This window comes from Nanorana parkeri, unplaced genomic scaffold (genome assembly GCF_000935625.1).
Source record: "Nanorana parkeri isolate BGI_ZX_2015 unplaced genomic scaffold, ASM93562v1 scaffold170, whole genome shotgun sequence".
In the NCBI taxonomy this organism is placed as follows: domain Eukaryota; kingdom Metazoa; phylum Chordata; class Amphibia; order Anura; family Dicroglossidae; genus Nanorana; species Nanorana parkeri.
Window position 1 is genome coordinate 535,423 of NW_017306438.1, and position 21,088 is coordinate 556,510.

General features: G+C 41.7%; 1 protein-coding gene across 1 annotated transcript in view; it reads left to right on the forward strand.

The window, feature by feature from the left end:
- The window catches only part of RPGRIP1L (RPGRIP1 like), a 210,623-nt gene that overhangs the window by 3,459 nt on the left and 186,076 nt on the right, over positions 1–21,088 (forward strand). The window contains exons 2-4 of the mRNA XM_018554730.1: positions 1,704–1,790; positions 6,708–6,729; positions 7,851–7,978. Of these exons, the coding sequence (XP_018410232.1) occupies positions 1,711–1,790; positions 6,708–6,729; positions 7,851–7,978 (230 nt within the window). The 5' untranslated portion in view covers positions 1,704–1,710. The remainder of the gene's footprint in view (positions 1–1,703; positions 1,791–6,707; positions 6,730–7,850; positions 7,979–21,088) is intronic.

The following is a 21,088-nucleotide window of genomic DNA, read 5'->3' on the forward strand; positions in this document are numbered from 1 at the left end:
TCAAGAGCTACAGATTGTCAAACTTTGTGTGACCTTCAGATTGGCACATCAACAGTGCGTAGAGAGCTTCATGGAATGGGTTTCCATGGCCGAGCAGCTGCATCCAAGCCTTACATCACCAAGTGCAATGCAAAGCATCGGATGCAGTGGTGTAAAGCACGCCGCCACTGGACTCTCGAGAAGTGGAGACGTGTTCTCTGAAGTGACAAAGCACGCTTCTCTGTCTGGCAATCCGAAGGATGTGTCTGGGTTTGGCGGTTGCCAGGAGAACGATACTTGCCTGACTGCTTTGTGTCAAGTGTAAAGTTTGGTGGAGGGGGGATTATAGTGTGTAGTTGTTTTCCAGGGTTTGGGCTTGGCCCCTTAGTTCCACTGAAGGGATCTCTTAAGGCATCAGCATACCAAGACATTTTGGATAATTTCATGCTCCCAACTTTGTGGGAACAATTTGGGCATGTCCCCTTCCTGTTCCAACATGACTGCGCACTAGTGCACAAAGCAAGGTCCATAAAGACATGAATGAATGATTTTGGGCTGGAGGAACTTGATTGGACTGCACAGAGTCCTGACCTCAACCCGATAGAACACCTTTGGGATGAATTAGAGCGGAGACTGCGAGACAGGCCTTTTCGTCCAACATCAGTACCTGACCTCACAAATGCGCTTCTGGAAGAATGGTCAAACATTCCCATAGACACACTCCTAAACCTTGTGGACAGCATTGCCATAAAAGTTGAAGCTGTTATAGCTGCAGTGGGTGGGCCAAGTCAATATTGAACCATACGGACTAAGACTGGGATGCCATTAAAGGTCATGTGCGTGTAAAGACAGGCGTCCCAATACTTTTGGCAATATAGTGTATCTTTACATTTATCAAATTACATGTTGTCTTAATGCAATGCTTTTTTCTCTGCACTGTGGTAAACCAGCCCATTTTTTTTTTGTAATATGCAGGCAGTATACCCTCAAGCACATAAAATCTTACCTCCCAGCTCTCTACAAAATACTGTACATGCATTTAGTTTAGGTGCTTGCATCTCCCCCTTGTTACCCCTTGTTTGCTACCCAAGGTCCAGAGTTCCTCCTCACTCATCCACATTTGTACACATGGAATGACAGTCTTCCCATATGGCTGATTTCAAATAGATAGAGGGGCAGTTTCCTATCTATAGACTCTATGCCCTTAGAGGTCAGCAATGGCAGCCTTCATATTTTTCTAACTCTTTCTGTTCACATGATATCAGGTCCTGATCAGGTGCAGATCTTCAGACGCGGTGCTACTGATGCATGATGTGCGTTTTGATGCATGATGTGCGTTTTGGCCGCGTTTTTGATGCGTTTCAGTTAACAATTTTTTTTTCTGGAGTGGGGTTGTCAGTATGTTAGCTGCAGTGCAGTGCGTTTTTGACGCGTTTTTGATGTGTTTTGTGTTTCCTGTCCGTTTCCTGACCGTACAAAATGTGACATGCAGTATTTTTTCTGTTGTAACCTGAACGGACTGAGCACGTGAGAACTGTAGCCCATAAAACACATAAGGATACATTGGGATGCATTTTTAGTGCAGGAGCGTACGGATCAGGTCAGCACAGAAAACGGACGTCGTGTGAACAGGCCCTTAACAAGTTTCCTCTTAAATGTTACACTTCATGCTTGAGCTTTGCAGGAAACATGCTGAACTAAGTGATTTCTTTCTTATTTGCCAGTTTGAAAATGGCCGCTCCAAATGATGAGACAGCAGCAGATCTTCCAGTGAGGGATCTGGAATCGAGCCCTTCCGGAATTCAAGGTTTGTTTTGTTCTAAAATTACTTATCCTGTCATATCATAATGTACTTTTAGACCAGCGTACAGTACTGCAAATAGTGTTATCCTTGTCAGTGTCTACGTAATAGCTGTTATTGTGTAACAAAATGTAATTTCCAACTCGTCTGAATAAGCTGTAATAGCCAACCCAAATCTAAAAGTACTAGTTTGAAGTCACTGCCCTGCCACAAATATAAAAGTTGGGAGTCCTTACATACTGCCTTCTTGTTCCAGATCAATGCCTCAATGTAGAGAAGCAGAGGTTTACATGACAGCCAAGCAACTGGCATTTTCTGAAGTAGACCAGCAATGACAGCCCATCTGTTTTTCTTTGTTTGACAGATTCAACAAATGGAGGCCACTCACAGTGGAAACCTAAAAAGAGGCATAGGTATTCCTCTCTTAAGTGCATTGATCACTAAAAGAAAAACCTGTGTCATCATTGCTCACCTCTCTGACAACACCTTGAGAAAGATATAGATAAACCATTGCAGTGTAGTCAGAATACTGGCTCAGACATTGTTGATGCTTAAACATATGCTGAGCCCTCTATGTAGGAGTCATGAAAGCCATTAAGCATTGAGAGTCTTCTCTCACTTTCCTCATAGATGCATTCTGAATGGACATATCCTTACAAGGTGCCCAGAAGCTTTAAGAGCACAACTGAAATGTTTCCGTGTTTGCAGACGATACAAAAATAGGGAGGGTACTAGAAACAGATTGTGACAATATAACATTGCAGGAGGTCCTGGATAAAATAGGGGAGTGGGCAATACAATGGCAGATGAGGTTTAATGTCGATAAATGCAAAGTAATGTACTTTGGACATAAAAATAAACAAATAGGCTATACAATCATGGGTATGCCGCTAGGGAAGTCAGAAATAGAAAAAGATTTGAGGGTCATTGTAGACCACAAACTGAATGGTAGCTTGCAGTGACAAGCTGCGGTAAAGAAAGCTAGCAGGGTCTTGTCCTGTATTAAGAAGGGGATGTATTGCAGGGACAAGTCTATAATTGTGCCTCTATATAGATAGTTGGTTCGGCCACATCTGGAGTACACGGTCCAGTTTTGGGTCGCCGGTACTGAGAAGGGATGTCCTTGAACTGGAGAGAGTCCAGCGGAGGGCAACAAAACGAATTAGGGGAATGGAGGACCAGAGCTATGAGACAAGGCTTCTGACCTTAAACATGTTTACGCTGGAATTAAGGGGGGATATGATGTTCATGTACAAGATGTTCAATAGTAACAGCAACATTGGCAACAAACTGTTTGAGATTAACTCCATTACAAAGACTAGAGGCCACCACCTAAAGTTGGTGGAGAAAAAATTCCAGCACAATGGGCGAAGAGGGTTCTTTACAGTAAGAGCGGTTAAGGTCTGGAACTCACTGCCATCGGCAGTGATTTCAGCCAAGAGTGTAGATTTGTTCAAGAAACGTTTGGACAATTTCTTGAGGGACCGTAATATCCAGGGATACCAGTATCCCTAAGAATGAGATGATGCGTGGACCTATATGGGTTGGACTTGATGGATGTATGTCTTTATTCAACCCCAAATACTATGTAACTATGAAATGGGGCATCTAATCTATGGTCTTGAAGACACTGTGCACCCCATAGACCTAAATATGCCAGCTACCTGATCTAAAAAAAGGACAAGAAGAAATAATATCACACCCTTTAGGCCTTCTTGACTGAAGCTTTTTTGGGAACACCAGTTCTGATTGAAATAGATCCATAGGATTTTGACAGGAATGTTCCTTGTTCTGCACATAGGTCCTTAAAGAGATTCAGTGACCTACTGGCATTTGTAGTACGCCAAATCTCCACTCTTGAACTGTCATATTGCAGCCTTAGGCTGCTTTCACTCAGGTGGTCTGATCAGGTCGGCCTGTCAGTTTTTCCGACGGACACGATTGAATGCCCAATGAAAGTCTGCGGCCAGCCGTGTGGCGCCAGCACACATAAAAACATGATTTGAAATAGAGGTGCACCGAAATGAAAATTTTGAAACCGAAATATAAAAACAAAATGTCAGGCCGTAACCAAAAATGTTTTTTTATTTTCACTTTTTCAAAAAATATATATTTTATTTTTTATAAACTTTTACATTTTGTTACATTCATTTTTATTCTTTTTTTATTAAATATATTTTTTACTTCACTTTTAGGGGCTTCGGGGAAATATTAGGAGTCTAAACAGACCCTTGATATTTCCCTTTTAAAATAGAAAAAGAGATTGAGGACTCTGTCTCTTTTTCTGCAGCCCTTGTTATAAATGAACAGGAATCCTCTATGAGTGTTCCTGTCCATGCATAACATGAGGACAGAGTATGTTTACTATAACCACAATCATGAATGAACAGGGGGTGATGTAGCTCACTCCCATTCATTCATAATTGAGGATACAGTAAACATACAATGTCCTCAATTATGTACAAACTCTTAGCGATCACTGATACTGAGTGTTTGTACCTTGCTCTCCTTCCTGACAGCTGTCACAAGAGGCTGAGCAAGACAGGAGGACCTGGATAAAATAGGGGAGTGGGCAATACTATGGCAGATGAGGTTTAATGTCGATAAATGCAAAGTAATGTACTTTGGACATAAAAATAAACAAATAGGCTATACAATCATGGGTATGCCGCTAGGGAAGTCAGAAATAGAAAAAGATTTGAGGGTCATTGTAGACCACAAACTGAATGGTAGCTTGCAGTGCCAAGCTGCGGTAAACAAAGCTAGCAGGGTCTTGTCCTGTATTAAGAAGGGGATGTATTGCAGGGACAAGTCTATAATTGTGCCTCTATATAGATAGTTGGTTCGGCCACATCTGGAGTACACGGTCCAGTTTTGGGTCGCCGGTACTGAGAAGGGATGTCCTTGAACTGGAGAGAGTCCAGCGGAGGGCAACAAAACGAATTAGGGGAATGGAGGACCAGAGCTATGAGACAAGGCTTCTGACCTTAAACATGTTTACGCTGGAATTAAGGGGGGATATGATGTTCATGTACAAGATGTTCAATAGTAACAGCAACATTGGCAACAAACTGTTTGAGATTAACTCCATTACAAAGACTAGAGGCCACCACCTAAAGTTGGTGGAGAAGAAATTCCAGCACAATGGGCGAAGAGCGGTTAAGGTCTGGAACTCACTGCCATCGGCAGTGATTTCAGCCAAGAGTGTAGATTTGTTCAAGAAACGTTTGGACAATTTCTTGAGGGACCGTAATATCCAGGGATACCAGTATCCCTAAGAATGAGATGATGCGTGGACCTATATGGGTTGGACTTGATGGATGTATGTCTTTATTCAACCCCAAATACTATGTAACTATGAAATGGGGCATCTAATCTATGGTCTTGAAGACACTGTGCACCCCATAGACCTAAATATGCCAGCTACCTGATCTAAAAAAAGGACAAGAAGAAATAATATCACACCCTTTAGGCCTTCTTGACTGAAGCTTTTTTGGGAACACCAGTTCTGATTGAAATAGATCCATAGGATTTTGACAGGAATGTTCCTTGTTCTGCACATAGGTCCTTAAAGAGATTCAGTGACCTACTGGCATTTGTAGTACGCCAAATCTCCACTCTTGAACTGTCATATTGCAGCCTTAGGCTGCTTTCACTCAGGTGGTCTGATCAGGTCGGCCTGTCAGTTTTTCCGACGGACACGATTGAATGCCCAATGAAAGTCTGCGGCCAGCCGTGTGGCGCCAGCACACATAAAAACATGATTTGAAATAGAGGTGCACCGAAATGAAAATTTTGAAACCGAAATATAAAAACAAAATGTCAGGCCGTAACCAAAAATGTTTTTTTATTTTCACTTTTTCAAAAAATATATATTTTATTTTTTATAAACTTTTACATTTTGTTACATTCATTTTTATTCTTTTTTTATTAAATATATTTTTTACTTCACTTTTAGGGGCTTCGGGGAAATATTAGGAGTCTAAACAGACCCTTGATATTTCCCTTTTAAAATAGAAAAAGAGATTGAGGACTCTGTCTCTTTTTCTGCAGCCCTTGTTATAAATGAACAGGAATCCTCTATGAGTGTTCCTGTCCATGCATAACATGAGGACAGAGTATGTTTACTATAACCACAATCATGAATGAACAGGGGGTGATGTAGCTCACTCCCATTCATTCATAATTGAGGATACAGTAAACATACAATGTCCTCAATTATGTACAAACTCTTAGCGATCACTGATACTGAGTGTTTGTACCTTGCTCTCCTTCCTGACAGCTGTCACAAGAGGCTGAGCAAGCGGAGCTCAGCCTCCTGTGACAGTGCTGGCTGTCTCCGCCCACACTGCTCTCCTCTGATCTGTCGCAGGAGGCTGAGCGGTGTGGGAGGAGAGACGCCGGCCGCTCACAACGCTCTCCTCCCGCAGCGCTCGGGGGTCATTGTAGACCACAAACTGAATGGTAGCTTGCAGTGCCAAGCTGCGGTAAACAAAGCGGGGACCGTTTCTCTCCTCCCCGCTGGGACACAGAGCAGCCCCCAGCGGGGAGGAGAGAAAGCAGGGATGCACCACTGTATCGGCCAGAAAATTGCACTTTCGGCATTATGCCAAAAGTGTTACTTTCGGCCGATATGATTTGGCGGCCGATATATCGGTGCATCCCTAATTGTAAATATGTAAACTTGACTGCAGTAAAATGATTTTTGTGTGAATTCTGTTGAAATGCTTAAAGTGTATCTGAACCCTTAAACTAAGTGTTAAATATATTAATATTACCAGTCTTTAGATGTGGTAGCTGCATTAGTCAGGACAGTAACAGTGTTAGCACTACAGAACACCTCTCCTTTCCTAACCTTCATAACATATGGAAAGGTTTTCTGTAGTTTACAGAGGAGAACTGAGCAGGGCTGAAAACATAGCTTGAGTTTTGAGTCCAGCACTAGCAGAGTTTAAAGGACATGAAGAGTTCACTGAATTTATGTTCTGTGCATGTTTTCGCACTTATCAAACAGATATAACAAAACACTTGCAATGTTATAGTTAAAGGAGAAGGGAGTGCTTTTCACTCACCTCATAGTTCTAGCCGACCTGTGACAATGACATTGTCACAGGTCGGCTCAGTAGATCGGGAGGTGAGCGAACACATACCGGCGTTCGCTCACCTCTCGATCCTGTCACGGCTCTCTGCCGTGACAGGGGAGGGGCTGGATTCCCCCCTCCCCGCTCCGATCCGCCAGCGCTGACTGGCGGAACGGACGGGGGAGGGGGCGGGTACAGCTGGCTCTGCCTCTAGATAGGCAGAGCCAGCTGTCAGTCACGCAGCTGGGCAGATCCCGGCATAATTGTCGGGATCCGCTTCAGTTGCGGCGTCTCCGTATACCGCGAGCTACAGCTCGCGGTATACTGAGCCTAGGGTGACGGGAGAACGCTAGTTTGTGTCCTCCCGTTACCCTAAGGAGAACTATGGGGAAAAGCCTTAACCCCATAGTTCTCTTTCAACGGACTATAAGAGAGCAAATTTGAGAAGTGCATTGTTAGGGTTTACTTGCACTTTAAAGAAAATAATCAGAATAAATACATTTAAGATGATTTTCTGGTCATAGGAGACTATACTGCGTATGCTACTATTTACAGTATAATAATAATTCTGGAAGTAGAGTAATTAAAAGGATTATATTGGGTTATAGTGGATACACTATGAAGGGTATCAATGCTAAGTAAATTTTAAAGATACTGCTCTGTGACAAGTATCTTTGTATCAGATGTCCCAACTCTTCACTGGCTGCATTCGTATTTTTAAAATAAAAAATGACAAGTTTGCTACTTCAAAAACAAGTCAGTAGTGACATTTTTCATAGTTCTACCTTGACAGGTTTCCTTCAACTCTGCCGAACATGCTTCTCTGTGACAAAACATGAGAGTCCCAGCATATCTTTTCTTTTATGGCTTTACAGGTGGAATGCTAGCTTGTCATAGAAAATAACATAATGTGGATGGATAAATCGTATATATCTCTTAGTGAATATTATTATTTATTTATTTATTTTTTAGATTCTGGTTCTCCACAGAGAATGAAAGCGAGACAAGCAGTATCTCGTATTACCCGACAAGAACTAGAGGACAGATATTTACAAATGCATGATGAGCACTTTCTACTCAAACAGCAAGCACGCAAGCAAGAGGATAAAATAAAAAGGTTAGCAGAATTCATTAAATAGAAAATAACAACATTCAATGGACACGATCTGAAATTATGGATTATCTTCAAGCATTAATCTCTTTATCATTTTTCTCCTGTAGTATTGCGTTAATCGTACAATACCGCATGATTAATGCATGCTATTACACAACACACCTAGTGTGTGTTACCTTGCGCTAGGTGTTTTGCATTGCTGTTCATTTGAATGGCACCTCCTGGCCACCGTGTGCTGCAGCTCTGGTGTGAATGGGCACTCATTTATACCAGCACACAGGGTAGCACTGTCAAGCAGGGATCCCCCCAGTCCATTCTAGATTTGACAAATGAAGGTTGGCAAAGTGAGGTCAGAGAACCTCTTTCTGTGCTTCTATAGCACCTATATACTGTAGCTCCTCAACCGATACTGATGGGCATATAAACAATTATTTGACAAACTCTACAGAGATTTAAGAAAACCAAGTTGTTGTAATTCTGAAGGCTGGTAAATGAATTCTCAAGACTACCAGCTGTGTCATTTTTAAAATGAGAACTTCACCCAAAGCTAGCCATTTAGTTTCAGGGCTTGTTCACACCAAATGCAGACCAGATCTGCATGAGTTTCTGCATACGCAGTGCATTGTGTTCTGCCGCGTTTTTTGCCACTTTTTTTTTTTTTAGCCTAAAATTGGCTTTCAGTGCGTTCCAGGGCATTTGCATGCATTTTTTATGAGTTTACATGTGTTCCAGAGCAGGTAAAATAGGGCTTGCTGCAGTTTTTTTTTACATGCTTTGGAACTGAACACTGCGGTGTAAACTAGAGCCCAAAATACCATTGGAATAAATTGGACGCGGTTTTGATCCGTTCTGCAACTGCTCTGCTCTTAGAAAGCACTTGGTGTAGGGATGCACCTATATAGTGGCCGCCAAATCATATCAGCCGAAAATGACACTTTTGGCATAATGCCGAAAGTGCAATTTTCCTGCCGATACAGCGGTGCATCCCTGCTTTCTCTCCTCCCCGCTGGGCGCTGCTCTGTGTCCCAATTGGGAGGAGATAAACTGTGATAGCCGGCCGAGTGCTGCGTGAGGAGAGCGCTGTGAGCGGCCGGGCGTCTCTCCTACCACACCGCTCAGCCTCCTATCACAGTCCAGCAGAGCGGTGTGTGGGCGGAGACAGGCCGCGCTGTCACAGGAGGCTGAGCCCTCCTTTCTGCACCGCTCGATCAGCCTCCTGTGACAGCGAGTCAGAGAGGAGAGCAAGCTACAAACACTCAGTGATCAGTGATCGCTGAGTGTTTGTAGATAATTGAAGACATGGTATGTTTACTATATCCTCAATTATGAATGAATGGGAAGTGATCTACATCCCCTCCTGTTCATTCATGATTGTGGTTATAGTAAACATACAATGTTCTCAAATTAAGAATGAACAGGAACACTCAGTATAGAGGATTCCTGTTGATTGATAACGGGGGCTGCAGAAAAAGAGAGAGAGGACTTTGTGTCCTCAATCTCTTTTTCTATTTTAAAAGGGAAATATCAGGGGTCTGTTTAGACCCCTAATATTTCCCTGAAGCCCCTAAAAGTAAAATAGAAAATAAAAATATTTAATAAAAAATTGATTAATAAATAAAAATAAATATACAAAAATTAAAATGTTTATTAAAAAATAAATAATAAAATAAAAATGTGAAAAAAAATTTAAAGAAAAAACATTTTCGGTTTAGACCTGGCAATTTTTTTTATTTCGGTTTTAAAATTTCCATTTCGGTGCACCTCTAGTTTGGTGTGAACTAGCCCTCAATGAACGTTAGTGGACTGTATGTGAGCTTATATGTGACTCCAGCGTCTGTTGTGAAAAGTAGCCAAATAACATTGGATATTTTGCCAGATACCGGTAATGTCAACCTAATCATGAGAAGTTTAAATTTGAACTCCAGGCTGACCGCTGACTACATCAGGACAGGTCTACTGCTTAGTGTGATCAGTAACAAACAGGAAGGGTTAGTTTTCTAAGGGGACTGGCAGGATCACAAGGTGTTTTATGACTTTACAGGATCCCTTAACCTCTTGCCGTCCGCCCGTAGTAAAAAAACGGACGGACGGCACTGCTACATCTGCGGGTTGCCGTCTCCAGACGGCAATTTTTTTCTGGGCACGCACGGGCAGAAAAGACCCGACGATTAAACACACCCGTTACCGGGTGTTTCACATATAGGCGATCAGCGGGTCCATAGCACGCCGATCGCCTATATGTGCTCGTTCGCCTATATGTCAGTCAAGGTACCGCAGCGCTGAATACTGAAAAATGGCCTGGATGGGAAGGGGGTTTAACATCGCGGATGTCAACTGGTTAAGCTGGCCATACATTTCTCAAATTTGGAGCAGTGTGGCCCCCAAATACATAAATACATTAGTTATGTGTAATGGTGTGTATTCCATCTCCTGATGACCGCTGCTTCTTGTTCGTCTATTTTTTTAGTCCTGTTTGGGTTAACAGCAGCCGTTGCTACCGTGAATAGTTGCACAGCTTGCCCGTTCCTTCATGCTCGTTCCTCTATTCTCCCACAATGCATCATGTTCTGTAAATGGAGGAGGAGAAGATCAATGACAGGATCTCCCTGTCCATTCACAGAATGTGATGCTTTCTGGAAGAATAGTAAGACAGGGCATGATGGGGTGGGTGAGCAGTTAACTCTTAACTCTAAAAGTTGATGCAGTAAACCGATTCAGCACCAGTATGTAGCTGCTTGGGGCAATATCCATCAGATATTATGGAAGTAGTAGATGGAATACATATCTTTACAGGTAACTAATGTGTTTTGTGATGCATCCTTCCCAAAATAAATCCCTAAACTTCAGCTTTAATTTGGTCAGTAATTGATAATAGCACATGGTTTAACAGGACAGCATATATGCAGATCAAACATCTTGGGGATATCAATCTCACCTCTCTTAACTATAAATGGTAAGCTGGAGCTTGAATCCTTGGCAGGGACGTAAACTATATTGTATAGACACTCATAAATTACTTTGAACATCTAAACAAAGTATGCATGCTTTATTGACCATACAATATAATACATAAATTAAACCTGCCAAATATTTGAAGCTGGTGGTCAGAGTCCCAACAATATATAGTGGTCCTCTAATTACAGAAGTCACTGATTATTAATATGACTAATAAAGTAAGTAAAATCATAAATAGATCCCAGTCAAAAGAAACAGAGCTGTGTCATTGCTCTGAGATTCCTGAACAGGACCCCCCTCCCCCCCATTAGGCCTTAATATAATACATGTTGGAAAGGGACATGATACAATCTACTAACTCAGGCCTCAAAATTTATCCTCGCATTTGGCGAGGGAAAATTGCGTGGCGGCGATTGGAATGTCATTGAGGCGGTGCGCCGCCGGCGGGACCAGGGATGGGACACTACCGCCGCGGCGATCGTTCGCTTCTATTCTCTCTTCTCCTCCTCTATACCTGCAGCTACAGAGCGGCCGAGGAGGAGAATGGAAGCGAACGATCGCAGCGGCGGTACCAGGAGAAAGAAGAGGACACCTGAATACCATCAGCTAAGTGCACTGTAAGTCCCCTTTCTTTCTTCCTTACACCGCTCACCTCTGCGCTGTGCGTCACACTGACATCTGTGCTGTGCGTCACACTGACCCCTGTACTGTGCGTCACAGCGCAGATTTAAGGCTTGGGTAGGGGTAGGGTTTAGGTGGGGCAACTGGTGGCAAGTAACTTTGAAAGGCCTGGCTAGTAGCTCAGGACTTGAAATTTTGAACCCTGCACTAACTCATGTATTTTTGGTTTTAAATTCATATCATCATATATTGTGTAAACGTGTGTTTTGCCTCATGTCCCTGTCCCACACACATGTAGTATTCCTTTTTTTTTTAGAGAAAAATCTTCTGTGCTAATATGGTTAAATATGCCAATGAGTTGAGCTACCTATGCCACTTTTACCTTCTAACCACTATCATTGACTTCTAACCACTATCATTGAATTATCTCCTGATCGAGATTTTAGACTGATTTTTTTTTTTTTACCAAAATATATTTTTGTAGCCGGCTCTGGTTGTTGTCTAATCTTTATTATTTATTTTTAGGAGAATTTTATGGATTTTCTATATATATAAAGAATATTTAAATAGAGGTTACTCCTATTACCTGCATATTTAGCCAGTGGTGCAGGTCTAATCAATTGGTTTCTATGGGTACCTATTTAAGGGTTTTAATTGGTCGACCGAAAAGAGGCTTCTGATTGGTGGGTCTTGGTTTTTTAACGGACAGGTAGGCTACCCATTGGTAGCTCTGACGGAGGGGTCATGCTTCAGAAATGTGTTAGCCGTTAGCAGCGAAGGTACCGTGGGGCGGCAAGCCAGCAGTCGGATCGGCGTCTTACGTGCTCTACGTTACACGGGTTACTTCCCCTCCAGATCAAAGGAGTATTATGCTTGTTATTCACATCGTTTGCGAGTATGTTTTTACTGTTAGATTATTCTATAACAAGCTAGGAGATAAAAAGGTATTTACAAAGTCTACGAAGATGTCTAAATGGGAGAAAGATTTAGGAAACTCTTACACGGACGAACAATGGTAAGCAGCAATTAAAATTACCTATACTGTATCACACTGTGTTAATCATTCGGAGCTTCAACTTACAATTTTACATAGATGGTACCTCACGCCATACAAATTGTCTAAATTTAAAGAAGGGCAACCTTCTCTATATATTGTAGAAAGTGTGGAGCTGTGGGCTCCTTGGTGCACGTATTTTGGTATTGTAAATCTTTAACTTCCCTTTTGGAAGCAAATTTTCAATCTCATTTCTGAGTTCGCTTCCTGTGTAGTCCTACCAAATCCCACTTTGGTCATGCTACTATGGAAAATGTCCCACCTGATTCTAGAACCATAATCTCACATGTTGTGTACCTGGCTACGTTATTGATAGCACAAATCCATCACCCCCAAATTATATGGATGTAGTGCCCAGAGTAATTTTGCAATGTTCATATGAACGGATGTTCGGCCTTAAAAATAGTAGATTTTCTGCTTTCTACACAAAATGGGAAGGCTGGATTAAGCACCCTCTCTATTAATCTTAATTTTAATGATTAGATTATTTACTTCATATTTGACATGACTGGTTTTCTTTTTCTATTTCTATACGTTTTATGATAATTTTTGCTCTTACTTTACCTTCTCACTTTATATTATACTTTATTACCAGAGGGTATACGTTTTTAGCGGATTTAACATCATTAAAGGAGTGAGGGGTAAACCCCCAAGACCTTGCTTCAAGCTCTTAAGGTCTTGTGTTCTTCTATCGTTGTTTGGAATTGTTCTAGCCAGTATATTATCTGACTCATTCTGATCTTGTTTTGTATTGTCTATAATTGCTTACACTTTGGCTGCTGCATCAGCTGATTGAACTTTCTGGTGAACTATGCTTTATCACTTTTATTTTGAAATTTCTAATAAAAAAAATAGCCTGCTATATTTGGTCAAACGTTTAAAGTAGAACTATGGGGTTAGGGCTTTTCCCCATAGTTCTCCTAAGGGTAACGGGAGGACACAAACTAGCATCCTCCCATCACCCTAAGCTCAGTATACCGCGAGCTACAGCTCGCGGTATACTGAACCGCCGCAGTATACCGTGAGCTACAGCTCGCGGTATACTAAGACGCTGCAGCTGAAACGGATCCTGACAATTATGTCTGGATCCGCCCAGCTGCATGAGTGACAGCTGGCTCTGCCTATCTAGAGGCAGAGCCAGCTGTACCCGCCCCCTCCCCCAGTCAGCGGAACGGACACATTTCTCGTGTTGAGACCTTTTGGATATTTTTTGATACTTTGCAATTGATGATTTGTGTTTGCTCCGGAGAGATTTTTTTTTCCCATGTATACAGTTTAAGGGGTTCTAGTGAGTCAAATCATAAAATATCCTGTTATGACATCAGTATTCTAATAGGAATACATACTATAGTTATTTTTGGCAATCAAAGCTTGAGAGAGAAAAGCCCTGGAAGACCTAAAAGGCAATAAGAGTATAGTAATTAAGCAGGCAGACAAGGGTGGAAACGTGGTCATTATGACCAGTGAACAATACGCAGAGATGGTCTTATGGATTCTGGAAAACATCACTTGGTATCAACCTATAGAAGCAACTGCAATAAGATCCTTCCAAGTGAACCTTGAAATAATATTAGAGGAGGCTTTGGATCTTGGTCTCATAGACACAGGCCCACTGGACTTTTTGAGGGTGCCCTTTCCTAGAACGCAGGTTCTCTATGCCCTCCCCAAGATTCACAAATCATTGGAAAAACCCCCCGGGAGGCCCATAGTCTCCGGGTGTGGGTCACTGACGGAGAATATCAGCTCATACGTAGACCATTTCCTTAAACCTCATGTGGAGTCACTGGCTTCGTATGTTAGACACACTCCACACTTGATCTCCCAGATTCAGGGCTTGGTAGTACCTCCGGGCACCCTACTGGTAGGCCTGGATGTGGAAGCCCTTTATTCGTCTATTCCACACTCTAAGGGGCTTAAAATGACCGAAAGGTTCCTGGCCACTCTGGGGACTACAGAAAGTTTGCACAATGCTTTTCTAGTGCGACTCCTGGAATTCGTCCTGACCCATAATGCTTTCCTCTTTAACCATCAATATTATTTACAACTACAGGGAACAGCCATGGGGACAAAATGTGCACCGTCCTACGCCAATCTTTATCTGGGGGGTTTGGACCAAGACCTGTGGGCCAGAGAGGACTTATCTATATACCTGTGCCATGTTTATGGCACAAGTACATAGATGACATCCTCCTGCTGTGGACAGGGGGTGTGGACCTTTTGAGAGACTTTGTGGATATATTGAATATCAATGACCTTAATCTAAAATTTACCCTTACCTATGACTTTAATAGGTTACCCTTTTTGGACATTTTAGTGTGCAAAGATGCAGAGGGGACCCTTTACACCAGTCTATATAGAAAAGCCACAGCTGGGAACGCCATCTTGGAAGCCAACAGTGCCCACCCTTTACGCCTGAAAAATAGCATCCCCTTTGGTCAATATCTGAGAGTCAGACGGAATTGTACCAACGACGTGGACTTTGAAAGGGAGGCACACAATTTAAGACTCAGGTTACGGGCCCGGGGTTACTCAAACAAAATATTGAAAAAATCTTACAAACGTGTAAAAAGTGGACCTAGGAAATTCAACAATACCAACATAAGCACATCAAAATTAAATAAAAACGACAGAGAGGACCCCCCTGTGAGGTTAATTCTAACTTATAATAATCAACACGCACAAATATTAAAGATTCTCCAAAAACATTGGCACTGTTTGACTAGAGATTCGAGAATCTCGAGGTTTGTGGGTATTAAACCTACTATTACTTACCGAAGATGCCCTTCCCTTAAGGATAAATTGACCAGTAGCGATTTTGTGAGTAGGACCAATACCTGTTGTAAATATAAGGGCACTTTCCAATGTCAGAGGTGCAAATTCTGTCGATATGTCCAGAATGGGACGGAGATATCCACCCCTGGGGGTAAGAACTTCAAGGCCCACCATTTTGTCAATTGTGAGACAAGGGATGTTATCTATCTGATGCTTTGTCAATGTGACATGTTTTATGTGGGAAAAACGAAACGCATGTTTAAGAACAGAATATCGGACCATTTGTCCGATATAGCAGCAAGAGACCTCAGGTCCCCTATAGTTAGGCACTTTGTAAATACCCATAATGGACGTAGCGACAGACTTCGCTTCTTTGCCTTGGATAGGGTCCATCAACCTAGACGTGGGGGGGATTGGGATAAATCCCTTTTGCAGAGAGAGTGCAGGTAGATCCATCAGACGGAGGCTCATGAGGCGCCAGGGCTCAATGATATGATTAACTTTAGTTGCTATCTCTGAACCATATGATACACCAAACATAATGCTTCTTGCTTCAGAATTGAAGTTTATGAATTTATACTATATATTTTATATTTATCATCCCTAAGTCAAAAACCAGCTGCTTTTTATAGAGTGATATATCTTAGTTACACTTCTTAATGTAAATTCATCGGATTTATTACCTGACTGTCCATATATATATATTGTTGAAGTGTGTAAGGGACTCCTCATGGTCTTTACGTCACTCTGGTTGAGTTTAGACTGGCTATTCAGCATTATGGGTATCCACTATGGGGTGAAACCCCACATGAGTTTTTTGTTATAACTCACTTGTTTTGTGTTTACACAGCTCTATGTGATTCTTAAACCCATGCGTTGACTTAAACAAAAATAGTGGAGATTACCTACTACTCCTTATTGGATCTTATAAGTGGCCCGTCTAACCCTCATTCTTTCCAAACCTCAGGAGTCTCCTTCCACTTCATATGGACACACATGATGACTAGAGTTTAGCCCTCTATTATTACACATCAGTCAAAATAGAGGTATACTTATGACCATGTATTGGTAAAGGGACTTAGGAATGTTATTTAAGGCTCCACAGGTGCCATTACATTATATTAAAGTATATGCAATACTGCTTGTACACCTTTTTGAAAAACGACATGGCTTGCTGATTGTGTGAAATCTGGCAGTCTATTAGCCTTCATTAACGAGCTATTTAACACATCCATGCAAAATACAGAACACACGCCCCTCTGAGGAAGCCCCGTTGTGGGGAGGAAACGCGTCACGGTAACGTGTGCAAGCAACTTCCCTGGACACTCACAATAGCTCACCCCGTATACAAGCCTCGGTAGAAGTATTACTCTAGCCGGCTCTCGAAGTGCGGGGACTGAGCGCAGCCGGCCCGCATATGGTCTGAGTCAAGCTGCATCAGAACCTGCACCAACCCAGCAGAGATTGAGGAAAACGAACGGACGGCTGTCTGTGGTCTTCACACAGCCTATGGATCCAAAACTGAACCTGGAACATCACACCGTGGAGACTCCTTTATTCATCTTTCCTGCTGGTCACTGTGCGGCCGCACATACACATTGAAGTGCTTTCGGGATACCTCTCAAATTTGAAATTCAAGCCCGCGGGCTAGTGAGAGTCCCAAGCAGGTGGAGAGGGAAGGGCGCTTATATTTCTTAGCCCTATCAACTAATCCCAATCTCTGGAACCCAACTATTACTGCTGGACACGCTTACTGAAGCGAAAAATCATTCAGCACGGTGGGATTCGAGCAGGACTGTCTCTCCCTGAGCTCCCTGAGCAACATTAGTTGTGAGTAACTTTTGGATACACTGTATCCCCATATGAAATACATTGTATGTATCTGCTCTAACCATTTTATGCCACACTAGTTGGCCTGCAGATTACCATTGTTCAATTAACAACAGTTTATCCAAGGGAAGTTTTTTTAATTGGTTTTAAATGTTTTTGTTGTGGGTGTACTGACATGTTTGTTTTTCTACAATTAAATACTTACTTCATTAATTATGTTTTACCTGTTTACTGAACCAGCCCATGTAAGGGATTTCTATAATCAGGGGACAATCCATTTTTTGTCAAAGCTTGAGAAAGCCCTTTTTATGTAGTGAGTGCTATCTTCTATCTGCCCATCACTTTCAACAACTTCCTGGATTCCCAGCGTGCCTTGCATCCCTTTCCCTGCTGCTTAATGTGATGCAATCTTGATTTCTCAAGACCACATGGCCCATAATGCATTGCTTCCCACCAGAAATGATGTTAAATTGTTCAGACATTGATTTGTAGTTCAGAAGGCAGGCTGTGAGAGTTGTGACACAAGGATGTGTATATTCACAGGGCAAAGTGAAAATTGCATTGAGGAAGTACATCCTAAGGGCATTTTCAACAACTTTACAAACTTCTAGATCAATATGGCTATATCAGAGTGGGATAGAACTTATCAAAATGTAATCTAGAACTATATATATTTTTTTGTTGTTTTTACAATGCAAAGTGGGCTTACAGTCTCTTGTATCCTCTCAGCCCCCTGTATGCCTTTTGGATCTTGTTATTTTGACAGGCTAGCCAGGTGACAGTGGTCTAGGGCAGGCCTTCTTAAAACATGACCTTAAAAACTACACTACACTGCAAATTATGCATTAAACTGAAATAAAACAATCTAGCTTGGAGCCCAGACCTCCTCCGCTGCCTGGGCCCCTCACACAAGTAACGGCCATACCCCCCTGATGGTGGTCTTGGCCGGGGACTCAGATCGCGACCCCCCGTTTACTTGCGGGACCCCATATGGGGTCGAGACCCACACTTTAAGAAGCACTGGTCTAGGGGATGCACTGTAATTTTTCTGTTAAGTTTAGGCACTCCATACTAGGAATGCACCGAAATTACATGTTTAGACTGAAACCAAAATTTCAAAATTTGTCAGGCAAAAACTGAAAATATTTTTTTCATTATTTTGTCCATCGGAGAGAGATAATTACCACTAGTGACTTAGTACAGGAGAAATAACCTTCACATACTGGGACAAGGTATCTGGTTTTGCCCCTATATTTATAATATACTGTACATTAAATGAGTATTTGGATGTTGATGTGTGTGTCTCTATCTCAACAGTTTTGTATTTTAATCTGTTCAAGAACCTCCTGAGGAAGGTAGACTCAACATTGCGAAATGCATTGAGGTGTTTGCTGCTCTCGCCAGTAGGCCAGTTTGTGCTTTTTGATTGTAAAAATGAAATGCACATAACTGTATAGATATAAAATAGACTGACAATAGACAGGCGGGAGCATCTCTTGAACTATTTTGTATGTTATTTTTTTTTAGAAAAAACAATTATGTTTAATGTAATGTTAAGGATTTAATAAAATATTGGAAGTTTAATTAATATTGTTCAAGTGCCATTAAAGTCCACTATAGTTTGTATGAACTGATTCTTTTTTCCCTAAAATGTAATATGTAATTTGGACATGGTACTTTTTTTAAGGCAATTCAGTTATCTTGTTATTGGGTATCATCAGTGTTCTTTACAATGGAGCCTTTTTGTGTTACATTATTATTAGAACCTCTTTTGGTGTAAAGCAGCATATCTCATTTTTATTTTGTAATGCTTTTGAGTTTCATTTTAACAACCACAAATTCACCTGAATCTGTGTGTAGCCCTAGGGGTAGATGCCTCATTGGTTGAGAAAAGTCTGTGTAAAAAACTGAGAGTCACACTTCCCTCTGCCATGAGCCAGCGCCGGGTTTTGCCTCCTGTCCCAGGTGCTCGGCTCCCTCCCACTCCATGCTGAACCTCAGTCTTAAATGTTCAGCTCACTTGTTGCCTGATGTTCGTGCAACAAGTCGTTACTGGACCCCTTGTGTACTGTTTGCCTTGGATACCTGCAAATTGACATTTACCTGCTTTGTTTCTTGTGTCTCCTGTGATTCCCTTGTGCACCCTGTGAGTTCCTGCTTCCTGTGAGTTTGTCTTCCTCTTGTGTGGCTGTTTGTCCTTGCAGCCTCGCTCCTCTGTTATGCCCAGATAGCCGTGGTGTGCTCTCTCTCTCTGCTGTCTACTTGTGTTCCCTTCCCACTGTTGTTTGGACTCCTGCTCCGTTGTCCCTGTACTGCTGTGTGTGTGTACAGCCCTTGCCCCTGTCTGCCTTGCGTCCAGAGACCCGTTGCTGCATCAGTTCCTGAGTCTGTGCCAGTGCACTAGAGGGCCGCAACCTGGAAGGTGTCCAGCAGCCAATCATCCTCACCATTAGAGGTGCTCTGGAAGACCTGGCCCTTCTTAAAACCTGCGCCTCTAGTGCAACCCCGATAACACACAGACCTCTAGTTTCTGAGTCTTCTGTCCTGTACCCCAGGCTTCACTCCAGCTTGCTACTCTAAACCTGCTTCACAAAACCCAGAGCTCTCATGCACCAGTGCCCCGGTTCCCAGACCGTGACACTGAGGATATTGATGGTTGTCTTTTTTTTTTTTTACGGTGTGTTAAAAATACTTTATTATTAATAAAGTAATTATAAAATAATTTCTTTGTGTTTTATTTGATTCCTATTCAAGAGAATTACTTTATATATAGTCAATATAGGCACAGAGGTAAATGTTTTTAACATTTTCTAATGGTGGTGTGCCTCGTGATTTTTTTCATGAAAAATGTGTGCCTTTGCACAAAAAAGGTTGAAAAACACTGCTCTAAAGATGACCTGTTTGATTTTCAGTTGTGATTTATACATCACATACTCTCTGTATAATATGGAATAGATACAAGATTTATTTGCTTTAACTTATTTTGCATAGCACATTAGAAAACAGTTGGATATTTCAGTATACCAGCAATATACACCTAAGCTACTCCATTACTTTTTCTTGTTGCTGAAAAGGCTTAGCTTCATTTATTGGTTTGGGACCACATGAAATCTGTTCTTTATTTCTTTATAATCTGCATTTATACTTCACACAAAAGGTGGAAATGCACAAAATCCTTCTAACACCCCTGTTTATAAGCAAGTTATTTGCGGTCCACCACATATCTTAAAATAAAAGACCTAAGTCTTTGTGTCCGTATAACACAGTTCCATCCAGTAACACACAGCTTGTCATGCAAGGCTAGGCATGTACTAACAATGAAACGTCCACTACATATGGACCAAATATGTTTTATATCTTTCTTTCTCTTTCCCGATTTTACCACACTTAAATGATAAGCCTTAGGAAACTGTTATTTGTCAGTGCTATAAAGCAGATTGCTTCCCAGTGTTTTCAATTATCTTCAAAGGGTCCTTTCACAGGCAGTAATAGTTCTATCAAAGTCTGCAAAGTATTTTTTCATTCCCATACTCCCATTTTGCTGACTTTCACATTCCTTTTCATCTTTGTGTTAATTGGAGAAAAGGAGTGGTCCGAGTTACATATGCCAACTGCAGTATTTTTCCAATATGGCCACAAAATGTTAGATGCTTACCTTTACTCAACCAGCTGTTGTAAAGCACATTGATGTCAGACATTGGAGTTTTCCTGATTTGTAAATCTCTGGGACATTGTTATAGAGTCTTCATTTGTGTAACCCTGTTTTGCATAGAACTCATGTCATTAATACATTTGAAACAATATTCTACATGCTTCTATTAACTAAAGTGTCTGAATAGACATAGTGTGAATATATTATTATAATTCAAAACTGAGTGTCT